This window comes from Chiloscyllium plagiosum, chromosome 2 (genome assembly GCF_004010195.1).
Source record: "Chiloscyllium plagiosum isolate BGI_BamShark_2017 chromosome 2, ASM401019v2, whole genome shotgun sequence".
In the NCBI taxonomy this organism is placed as follows: domain Eukaryota; kingdom Metazoa; phylum Chordata; class Chondrichthyes; order Orectolobiformes; family Hemiscylliidae; genus Chiloscyllium; species Chiloscyllium plagiosum.
Window position 1 is genome coordinate 110,702,384 of NC_057711.1, and position 12,644 is coordinate 110,715,027.

The window sequence follows — 12,644 nt, forward strand, 5'->3', positions numbered from 1 at the left end:
GTTTTAAGAAATGTAGTTTTTGCTGCTTTGCCTTGTTTCTCTCTTGAAGAAGCTGTTCATAGGGTGCTAAATGATATCTTTATTGAACAAACTATCATGCTGTGTTCTGTGTTGTAATCATCATCTTAAGAGCTCCAACTGCCTCAAGTTCCCTCAGGATAGAAGGCAAAAGAGACGTGGAGAGCTCCTGTGCTGCATCCTGGACTTCATTCTTTTCATCTCCAACTACTACTTCTCCCCTCAGTGACAAGCTGTTGCAGATCAGCTGTAGAGAGATCTTCAGTGGGACTCGAGCAACTCTTCCAATATTCTCGCTTTCCACTTCTTCAAAGCCAACCTGCTTTGCTAAGGGCAACAGAATGCTCCAATGTTTGGGAGTTCCTGACTGTTCACATCCTTTCATCTTGGACAATGGGACGAAATGCCAGCGCGTGCTCCTCGTCTGCACAGGCAGATTCACCAATTAACTTTACATTATGGAATGCATAGTGATTCTTTAAAACTAGCAAACCACTCGCTGCTTGCACTAAAGGCAGGCACATCTGCAGGATATTGAGCATTTTTCTTTAGATCTTCATAAATGATAAGGCTGTCCCAGATCACTTTTTTTGTTTCATCTTCGATCCAAACACTCAGCCTGTTAATCTCAAATTCCTTTGACTGTGATCTCTCAGATTTGCTGGTACACAGCATTGTTCCAGCAATTCATTTTGCTTTAATCTTTTCGTTGGCTCTAATGGTGTGTAAGGTAGACTCCCTCATTCCTGTTAAGCGAGATTTATCACATGTTCTACCCTTATGCTGAAAACTCTTTATAACATTTAAGCTTCTCTTCCAGTATTACAGCCTGTTTTGCGTTCACCACCTGCAATTTTATCATCAGGATGCTGCTCGCTAAAGTTTTCAACACTATCCTTTTTCTTTTGCTAAAGTGGAGGGGCATAATCTAGGAGTAGATTGCAATATGCAACAAATTAAAGGCAAATCATATGTATCAGAGTAATACAGGAATTATACAAGGCTTATACACGAATTGAGAATGTTCTTAGAGCAATGAACACAATAGTTTAATTTGAGATGAAGCTTCTCAATGTATAGAACTGTACCTTTTAAACAGCTGACATGGGTGCATGAGCAGAATGGAGTGCAGACTTCAGTGCGTGCGCAGGATGGAGTGTGCAAAGTGATCGCTACTGGAATTGCACTATTGCAAACAGAGGTAAGCATTCTCAAAATTTTTTGTTCCTTAACTCTTCAGCAACATTATATGTAAATCATGCTGCCAAAACACTTTATATGAGAACTACCTGTACCTCCTCAATTGAAGTGTTAATGCTGTGGACTTAATCATGGTGTAGAGGAAAAGGCTTACCTTTACCTGGCATCTTTCATAACCATACCTCCAAAACTTTACAGTTAACTCAGTACTTTTTTGAACTGTAGTTATTGTAGAAGGAATGTAGCAGCTAATTTGAGTTCAGCAAACCAGAATGATGACCAGTTAGGATTTTTTCACATGGTGTTAATTGAGGGTTAAATATTGGCCAGATCACCTGAGGATAACTTCCCTACTTTTCTTAAATACTGCCTTGGGATTATTGACATGCATTTATGTAACTATTCTCCAGACACTACACTTTTCCAGGAGAAATCATTATTATACTTGGACGAAGTTGGTCATAAGTTGTCTTTGCTGTCGACTCTCTCAATCCTCTATAGACATCAGTACAAATTGCAACCGAACTATGTACACCACTATAGTGTGCAGTTTGATTGAATTCAGTTTGTATGTAACTAGGATTTACTTGCTGCTGTTGCTAAAACTCTTGCCACGTCCATTGACTAACCCAATGGTGTCAATTGACAATCTGTTTTTGTTCGGGTTGCCTGTGTAATCTAGGTTTCCCTGTTTTTTTTTAAAAAAAAACAAATCAGCTAAATAACTTTAATTAAAAACCAACAATGGGACTAAGCATATGGTAATGGTTTCTTGGAATCTTCTGGCATTTAATGTCTTTCCTTACTATGTCATAGTAACATAGCACAAAAGGATAATGAGCAGAGCTTAGTGTTTGGGGGTGAAGTGAAATAAGAGGGACTTGCGTTTAAATTGCAATCTTTACAACAATCATATCTCAAAGCAACCAATTAACTAACTTTGAAATGTGGACACTAATACAGAAAGCAATAAACAATTGGTGTACTGCAGGCTCCTTCCAGCAACAATGTGGTTTGTGATGCACAAATGCCAACAAAATGGATTTCATTCCCACACTGGCTGAAGTTGCCATGAAGGACTCTCCTTCTCAACTCGTTCCCCCGCCACCTCGTTTACACCACCAGCTCTCTCTCCTTTACATGTGAGAAGACTGAGAGGGAACCAGATTTCAAGAAGCATGGACAGGGCAGATAGAAGGCAGCAGTTTTTCTCAGTTAAAGGGTCAGTACCAAGGAGCCATAACTTTAAATGAAGATCAGGAGGTTCAAAGTAGATAAGCTGTTTTTCTGGTGATTGGAGTTAGTAATATTTATACAGTGCAGAAGAGGCAGAGTCAGTATTGATAACAAAACATCACCTAACCATGCAAAGGCATTGATTTAAGCTTGGTTGGCTGGTTTGTGATGCACAAATGCCAACAAAATGGATTTCATTCCCACACTGGCTGAAGTTGCCATGAAGGACTCTCCTTCTCATCTCGTTCCCCCACCACCTCGTTTATACCACCAGCTCTCCTATTGAGGGGAGCCTATTGTCTGGTAGGCCTATGGTAACTTACCATTATTCTTAATATCACTTGCCAAAACTTGGTCTATAATCTTCCAAGTGTTGATCCAGTTATACTACTTTGTTGGTTATGGTTTCCTGCCTCAACAACGCTCCCAGGCAATGCATTCCAAGTTCCCACTACCTGCGTTCAAAAAGGTTTCACTTCAAATCCCCTTCAAACCTCCTGTCTTTCACTTGTAAATTATGCCCCTTTGTTATTGAACCTTCAGCTAGAAGAAACAGTCACTTTCTATCCACCTTGTCCATGCCCCTCAATCTTATACATCTCAATCTGATTGTAATGTCCTGGGCCAAGCATTACTCTAATTGTTGTTTGCACAGATCGATTCCCATGTGTTTTGGAACCTTTTTTTTGGATGGTCAGTATTGTCAAGAATTGTGTAAATATATGCTAGACTTGACAATAAATAAGATGCTACAACTTGAGCACTTTTGGATACAAAAAAAACTGCATGTCCCCATGCTGTGATATTGCTACCAGATGGGTTAGTTAGAACTAGGAAGTCCAAACTCTTGCTGCCACTATGGAATTCTTACTAAAGTTGCATATAACTTTCAGGATTATTAGCTGTGATGGAAACATCATGCCAGAATTACCATGCTCCTATAGATTGGGTCAGATGAATGAATAGCCAGAACTTTTAAATTCGAGTGCAGCAGTGCTAAGATCAGTATTCTGTAACAAGAGAAGCCTGCTCAGACATGTGAGGGACCGTATAGTCATGTCTATTCAATAATCAACTCCTGGTAGGTATCTGAATATAACCACTACTTTTTGTAATCTTTGTATTCTATTGTTCTGAGAGTTTGTGCATCAGATTTACTGAAGTACTTGATCCCCTGCATGCAAAAGTGAAATCCTGGATTGAGTCCTGTGGTATCAGCGGGGTCTGAACTCCGGACAATTTCCCCTATCATGTTTAATGAAGCTATCATAAGTGACAGCAATGGAGATAAGGGTGCATGTGCTGCTATCTATTGTAAAATTATTGGTTCCCTTTTTCAGGACAGTTAAGAGGAAATTTGTGTTCTGTTCCTAAAGAATTCTCAGCCTCGGAAGGTGGGGAAAGATCATGAAGTATTTTCAACGTGACAGTAGGTTCTTGTAAGGCAAGTGAATCTAAGGTTAAAAATAACGGGAATGTGAATTTCACTTATCAAGCAGATCAGTCATGACCTTACTGGAGGGCCAAATGACACACACATCTGTTACAACTGTCTGTTTGTATTTAGTGGCATTTCAGAGTCCCTGTTTTGATCCTTCATGCTTTCCAGATGCAATTTAACCATTACATATAAATACATTTGGTTACTGCCTTGCAGTTAGACTGGATTAAAAACATTGTTAAAATACACCAATGTTGTTTAAAAATGCTATTTTGGAAGAATTTCCCTGAATATATGCAATATTTGTCTTGGGGATGGTTAACAGGGTTGCCTGAAAAATTACCAGAGCCAACTTTGGGTAGAGTCTTTAAGGCACTGATCAGGGTGCAAGAAGTTAGTTTTCCAAACGGACCTTCATGCCTTTCTTTGACACTTTGTAGTTCCACAGGAAGGTCTTATTACTATAATTGTGATTGCAAAAGCTGGGTGCAGACTAAGATTTTGTTTTTTTTTATTATTAATCACTTGTGCAATGTGGCTGTTGCAGGCTGGCCAGCTTTTATTGCCGAGTTGCCCGTGAAGGTGGTTAATCATCGTTTTCTAAACTTTTCTCCAGCCTTGCATTCCTTCCTGGTCTCCAACACTTCTCTTGTTCAGAGAAGCAATTTCCATTGGTCCATCATTAGCAGCTGAGCTTTCTGCTACCCTGATCCTGATCTTTTCCCAAGTCACACTCCTCTGTGAGGTGCTCTTTTTATTAAAAGGTTTTTCTTTAGAGCTTGTGGTTAGCTAATTTCTTGTGTTTCAGCAGCATATTTATTTGATTACATTTCCCAAAGTGCCTTGATGTTTTTAACTATAAACTGGGATATATTTTTCTGATTTGAGAACTAAAATTGGGATATAGCCAGTCCACCAGGACCAGTGCTGCAGTATAAAATTGCATATTTGCTGTAAGAAATAAAGGATGAAAAGCTGCCAACGTGCATTGTATATGGGAGCTTAGTTACTGCTCCACACAATAACACTCCAAAGTTTAAAAATGCTAGGCATTGGAAAGATGTCCTTTTAAAAGTAACAATCTCCTTAGTTAAAAATTAGAATTTCTTGTGGTTGCGTGCAGAGTACGACAAGAGTGTGCAGCAGATGGATTTTGGCAGACTGAAATCCATACAGCTTCCCTTCAAAAGATCAACAGATTTGGTTTTCAAATGCACGCTGTCACTCCTAACTGTGAAATCATGACACAGCTTATCATTCAATTCATTCCTTCCAGAAGGAGTAAGTGTATAAAGGAAACATCTAAAAATACAATGTGCTTCCATGGTTTGTGTAAGTTTTCAATCAAGTGTTAAGATTTCTAGTTCCTCTATTGTAACTCTTGGTAACTAATCGGTCAGACTGCACACTAATAACTTTTACGAGCAGACGGTCAAACTTGATTTGTGGTCACCCAGCATTGAGGACTTTGAACTCAGCTGGCATTCCATTCAGGATGGAAATTTTATTGAAGAGATGTTTGAGTTGATGAACAGACTATATTTTTGTCTTGAGGCTTGAGAACAATGGGGCAGGGATAACTGAACTCAAAGAGAGGACTGGGTAATGGGAACCTGGAACTATCCCACCATTAAAATGTTTGAGATGAAAGGCTTTACTGAACTCCATGGCTTAGTTATAGATTTTTGGTTCAGAGGTATTTGGGGTTCGGGAAGCAAGGTGCTGAATGGACTGAAGGCAGATCAGTTTCAATCTTGTTGAATGGTCGAGTAGGCTGAAATGGACAAAAAGGCTTCCTCTTGAGTCTATGTTCCTTCCCATACTGATTTTTTTTCTGTTTTTTGACCCAAAAAGAGATTGATTGATTGGGAGAGGTGTACAAAATGCAGTTGAATTGATTTTGGCTCCATTTTAGGTCCCCTCAAGGTGTCAACTTCCTTGAAGTTTTGTTACTTCCCCTTTGGTAGAATTGCAGACAATTGTATCAGTTTGATCAGCTCTGAGAAAGTGAGGACTGCAGATGCTGGAGATCCGAGCTTAAAACATTCCTGAAGAAGGGTTTATGCCCGAAACATCGATTCTCCTGTTCCTTTGCTGCCTGACCTGCACTTTTACAGCAACACATTTTTAAGCTCAGTTTGATCAGCACCTGGATTTGTGATTGCTCTTCTGTAAGGGCAAAGCAATCAGTTGTGTCCAAAAGCCCAGCAAACTTTCTGCCTTCAAATACTCATTCAATTTCTTTTATTTCTGCAAGTTAACATTGGATCTATCTCCCTTGCAGATCATTGTAACTCACCACCTTGGTTTTTTAGGAAAAAAAACTCTTCATCTCCTGTCTGATCTTTTGCCCATTACTATCAATCTGACTACTGGTTACTGATTCATCTGTCATGGCAAAATTTCTCCTTTTTATTTTCACTCTAAATCCCAACTAACTTGGAACTACTCAAGTCAAACTATCCTGAACCACCTTTTACTGTAAGATAGGAAATGGATTTTGTCACCTTTGTCACTAGATGGGATTAAAACTAAGATTTTTTTAAATAAAAATCCACTTGTGGATATGAATGTCATTGACTGGGTCAGCATTTATTGCCACCTCTTAGTTGCTTTAGAGAAGGTGGTGTGCTATCTTGAACTGCTGCAGTCCATTTGCTCTCGGTAGACCCAGAGTGCTGTTGGAGAGAGAATTCCAGGATACTGACCAAGCAACATTGAAGGAAAGCAGATATGTTTCCAAGTCAGTATGGTGAGTGGCTTGGTGGGAAACGTGCAGGTGATGGTATTCCCATGCATCTGCAGCCTTTGACCTTCATAGGTTTGAAGGAGCTGTCTAAGAATCTTTGGTGAATTTCTGCAGTGTACCTTGTAGATAGCAGCAGTGTGTACTACTGAGGTTAGGTCGTGGAGGGAGTGAATGTTTATTTGTGGATGCGGTGCCAATCAGGTGGGCTGCTTTTGTCCTGGATCGTGTCAAGCTGCTTGTGTTGTTCACTAACATCGAAGCAATTTTGTATATTGACTCACCTATAAATCGTACTACTCTTCGAAAAAGAGGACTCAAATAACAACAGTCTCCTGTTACGATGGTCTTCTCTTGATTGAGGAGGTTTTCTCTTGTTGATTTTATAAAATACATCGATATCTCACCAATGAATATCTGCAGTTTAAAAAAAACAATAACCCAGAAGATTATTGGTGCGAGCAACATAATGCAGACTAATCAGATTTGCTCTGTCAACAATATTAAGGCAGATAAACAGGCAGTGTGTATCAGATGGTTTGCCTGTTACTTACAGGTTAAAATGCATTTGTAAAAACCCACAAAGAACACGACATCCCTGTTTATGAATAGGATGAGCCTGTAGCTATACAAACTGAAGAATTGTAGGCAACAGATGAGTAACAACACAATGACATTGTAAGGCAATGGCAGAATATATGTAATTAGTCACAGTATGAAAGTTACAGTTGCGAGGCTAGTGGTGAGGTCCTTTTGTAGGTGTTCTCAGGGTGTTCTCAGGGTCACCCCTCAGCGAGAGGTCAGAATCCAATTTTGGTTTGCTCAGTTCTTGGTCACCTTTTCAACACTGGTAGATGGGTACTGGTAATATTGGTGGTCCAGGCTAACTATCAAGGCAAGGCAGTATGGTTTCAAATCCCTTCACAACTAAGGGGAATTTTAAATTCCATACCATGGAGAAGAAAAATGGAATCGAAGTTAGTCTGCAGAATGGTGCCCATGAAAATATTACTGACTTTCAGAAAAGTCTCCAATTCAGTGATGACCCTTTTTTGCTTTAGGAATGGAAATCCTGCCATGCTCTCCTGATCTGGCCAGAACTGCGCAATGTGGGCAGCCCTCCGCCACTCAGATAAAGGATACTTTGGATGTGCAACAAATGTTGACCTTGCCAGCAACACCCACATCTCAATTTTTTTTAAAGTACAACTTGAATAATAAAGTAAATCTGTGTTCGGAGGATGGGTCACTTGATCTGAAACGTTAACTGATTTCTCTCCACAGATGCTGCCAGACCTGGGTTTTTCAGCCACTTCTGTTTTAGTTAAATCTCTGTACGGTTTCTCACCAGCTGACCCAGATCTTTTGCATCATATTAACAGGTTTCCCCAACACAAGTATATAGGAATGACAGGCATGCTAAAAGGTATTTAAAACAATTCTAGCATCCAGTCAGTGTTTAAACTAAAGCTGTACATTTTAAACTGGTCAAAAGAATAATGCTCATTTCAAGAGTGGTGGGTTTGTGAGATGGTTTTGATTTTGGACACCTTCACAAATGTCATCTCTTGATCAAAGGTCTCTTTCAAGTGACGCTGGAATATGAAAACAAAAACATGGAGGCCAGGTAAATCATTGCTAGAAGTAGGGAGGTCAACCACTTGGGTGGCAATTATTAAATTTGACTTCTGGATAGGAGCACAACTGCCTTTCCATCCTTAATCCGAACACTAACCGGAATCCTTCCTGAATGAAAACTCCCTTCTCTTGGCAAAGTTCCTGAATGTGTTGTCACCCATCAGATAACCACCCATATTTTTCCCATGATCCCCTGCTTGACAGTCTCTGATTAGGCCCCTCCCCCACCTACCCTGGCCCTACACAGATTGAACTGAAATCTACCAACGTGATGAATTACATCTTGTTACTTTAACCAATAACTCTGGTCGACTATTCCTCCATTTGTGTGCAGCATTTATCACCCATCCTTAATGTCCTTAGCAAGCTGGTGAACTGCCGCCTTGAACTGCTGTAGTTGCTGTTGTAGGTACTAGCCAGTGTTGCACTGGCACGTTCCATTATGCTGCTGCCAGAACACACTCTCTGCACACAGGGACAGGTACCGCACTCATGGACCAGGGAATACCTCAGCTCATGCCATCTTTAGAGCTTGCTTTCTTTGTACCAATTTGGATGCACAAACAGCTCTTTGTTTACCTTTTTGTACTTCACGCAGCCAAGACTTAAAGCTTTCCAGTACTTCAGAATTTCTTCACTGTTTAGCAGAGAGACAGTTTGTCATGGTTGTCAGAGCAGTGGATATGTTTCTGTACAGCACTTCCACCAATCTCGATCGGCACCATGTGCCAGCAGCCTGCACGACGTGTACTGCACGTGCTTTGGCCAAATTGCCATGTCTCTGTCTATGAAGGAGCATCAATAAGGGCAAGATTAAAAGCCTTCAGTCAGTCATGGCACAAGATAGTGGAATCATCCACTATCTGTCCTGGGGCTTGGGAATGGTCAGTTGGCCACTTGGGATGCAGGACCAGAGGGTTCATAGCTCTGTCTGGGCAATGAGCTACAGGCAGTCTTGCAGCTCTTCAATCAGTTTGGAGATTCATGGGAGGTCTGTCAAGAAGCTACGCACAGATCAGTAGGGAGTCAGGCCAGCGATCATTTGGGAGATGGGTGAATGTTAAATGTCGGGATCAGCTTAAAGGGGTTAACAGCCAGTAGTGTAGCAAGAATGTTGGGGAGTTAAATTGTATGGACTGGAGGTAGCATGCTGGGATGCAGAGGGGCAATGATTGTGTCGAGTGGAAACGTTCAAGGTGGGAGAGGAGAGCACATTGGAAGACATGGGCCCCTGTCTTGCAGTAAGCCCGTCAACAATCACAGCCAACCTTCGTTTAACTTTGGGTTGGGGTTACAATGTAAAACAATTGGTGGTATGACTAAGCTGTAGGCATTGAGGGAGACATTAACATTCCATTAGGGTTCTAAGTTAAGATGATTAGAGAGTGTGGTGTTGGAAAAGCACAGCAGGTCAGGCAGCATCTGAGGAGCCGGAGAATCAACATTTCAGAATAAGCACTTCCCCAGCATCTGCTGCCCTCTTTCTTTTTCTCCAATTTAGGATGAGGCTAAGGCTGGGTAACCTGTATGGCTTGGACCCAAAACAGCAAAACGTTTGCAAATGTGCACTTGTATTTGCATTGAAATGTCAGCCGTGCCACCTAATATGCTCTAAAGCTTTCCTTTTCTTGCTTCTACCCCCACTCCCCACCCACCCATTTAAGTGCATGATGAAAAATAGCATTTGATCTGGTACATGACTGGGCTTTAAGGATGGCACCACTGGGAATTGTGGAAGGTCCTGGAACTGGCAAGTGTTTCTGCCTCAGAGTAGATATGATGAGCGTGGTGTATAGGTCAGTGAATTTTGGGAGAATAATGTGAAGTCTTGCTAGGACACGAAGATAAACCATCTGTGAAATACCCCAAAACTGAAATTCATCCAATTTTTGGTAAAATTCAGCCCACCATGTAGGCTTTTATTCCCAGTCTCCCCAGTCCATCAGGTTTACTCTAGATATTATAGTCACACAGCACAGAAATAGATCCTTCCCTCCAACTCATCCATGCTGACCCAGGTTTCCCAAACTAAACTAGTCTCACTTGTCGGTGTTTGGCCCATATCCCTCTAAGCCTTCCCGAGTCATACCCCTGTCTAAATGACTTTTAAATGTTGTAACTGTACCTGCATCTACACTTCCTCCAGCAGTTCATTGCATATACTTCAACCTCTTGCACTCCAGTGGAAAAAAAAAGTCCCTGCCTCTCCTTATAACTCAAACCTTCCAGTTCTGTCAACATCTTTTCTGAACCCTCCAATTTAATAATATGCTTCCTGTAGCGCCAGAACGATACACAGTAGTCCATAAGTGGCCTCACCAACATGCTGTACAACCTCAATACCTCCCAACTGCTACACTCAATGGTCTTAGCAATGAAGGCAAACTTGCTGAATGCTGCATTAACTACCCTGTCTATCTGTGTCACACACTTCAAAGAATTATATACCTGAACTCCTAGGGTTCTCCGTTCAACAACACAAGAGCCCTACCATCAATTGCATAAGGTCTGACTATATTCATGTTCCCAAAATGCCATACCTCATTTGTCCAACTTCTGTTTGCCCCTCCAACCCATTGGTCCAATTGATCAAGATACCTTTGTAATCTTTAACCTTCACTGTCGACCTTTACCACCAATTTAGGTGTCTCTGCAAATTTACTAACCATTCTCATTGATATCATGTTTGTAAATGACAAACAACAGTAGACCCAGAATCGATCCCTGTAGGACACCACTGGTCACAGGCGTCCAGCCCTAAAAACAAACCACCTCCACCAGCCTTTGTCTCCTACCATCAATCCAACTTTCAATTTGTGACAAGTTCTCCTTAGTAAAATTAGATCACATGGGATTCCAATCAGTCTACCATGTGGAACCTTGTCAAAGGCTTTACTTGGGGTGGCATGGTGGCACAGTGGTTAGCACTGCTGCCTCACAGCGCCAGAGACCCAGGTTCAATTCCCACCTTGGCAACTATCTGTGTGGAGTTTGCACATTCTCCCTGTGTCTGCGTGGGTTTCCTCCGGGTGCTCCGGTTTCCTCCCACAGTCCAAAAATGTGCAGGTTAGGTGAATTGGCCATGCTAAATTGCCCGTAGTGTTAGGTGAAAGGGTAAATGTAGGGGGGTAGCTCTTTGAAGGGTTGGTGTGGACTTGTTGGGCTGAAGGGCCTGCTTCCACACTAAGTAATCTAATCTTTATTCAAGCCCATGTCGACAACATCTACTTCTCTGCCCTTATCTTCTATCATTTTAGTCACGTCCTGAAAAAGAGTCAATCAAGTGTGTGACATGCTTTCCCATGTACAAAACCATGCTGACTATCACTAATACATGTAGATCCTATCTCTCCAAATCCCCTCCAATTTACCGACAACTGAAGTCAGACTCACCAGTCTATAGTTTCCTGGCTTTTCCTTGCAGACTTTATTAAATAATGGCACGACATCCACTCTTCAATCCTCCAGCACCTCATCCCTGCCTGTAGATGGTGCAAACATCTCTGCTAGAGACCCTGCAATTTTTTCCGTAGCCTCCCACAACATCCTGGGATACACTTAAGTCCCGAAGTTTTATCTACCTTTGGTTTCTAAGACCTCCAGCGCCATCTCTTATGTAATGTGTGGACAGTTTTCAAGACATCCATATTTCCCAGAGTTTCCTGGCCTCCATTTTTACACAGTAAAATATGTGAAATCTTCATTTTAGTATCTCTTCCATCTTCTGTGGGTCCACAGATGACCTCATTGATCTTTAAAGGGCCTTATTTTCTCACTAGTTGCTCTTTTGCTCAATGTACTTGGTAGAATCTCTTTGGATTATCCTTTAATCTTATCTACCAAGTCTATTTCCTCTCCTTTTTGGCCTCCTGATATCAGTAACCCAAGGCAGTTCCAAAAATGTCATGTCAGAAAAAACTAAAGTCTTAGTCATTATTTTAACAATGGCAAGTGAACCTTTTTTGTGAATTTGTCTCAAGATCATTCATGAATATGTGGTCATCCTGTGCTCTCAACTACCAGCCATTGACCAGATGACCTCTTCCCCAAGTTGGCTAATTGTGCTGTGAGGAGAAAGTGAGGACTGCAGATGCTGGAGATCAGAGCTGAAAATGTGTCACTGGAAAAGCGCAGCAGGTCAGGCAGCATCCAAGGAGCAGGAGAATCGGCGTTTCGGGCATGAGCCCTTCTTCAGGAATGAGGAAAGTTCATCCAGCAGGCTAAGATGAAAGGTAGGGAGGGGGGTGTTGGAAATGTGATAGGTGGAAGGAGGTCAAGGTGACGGTGATGGGCCGGAGTGGGGGTGGGGGCGGAGAGGTCAGGAAGAAGATTGCAGGTTAGGAAGGTGGTGCTGAGTTCGAGGGT

General features: G+C 41.6%; 1 protein-coding gene across 7 annotated transcripts in view; it reads right to left on the minus strand.

Annotated features, from left to right (window-relative positions):
- The window catches only part of plppr1 (phospholipid phosphatase related 1), a 120,180-nt gene that overhangs the window by 26,820 nt on the left and 80,716 nt on the right, over positions 1-12,644 (minus strand). For all 7 annotated transcript variants that reach the window (XM_043715651.1, XM_043715660.1, XM_043715616.1 and 4 more), the window contains one exon: positions 6,926-7,058. In XM_043715651.1, coding sequence (XP_043571586.1) covers positions 6,926-7,058 — 133 coding nt within the window. The remainder of the gene's footprint in view (positions 1-6,925; positions 7,059-12,644) is intronic.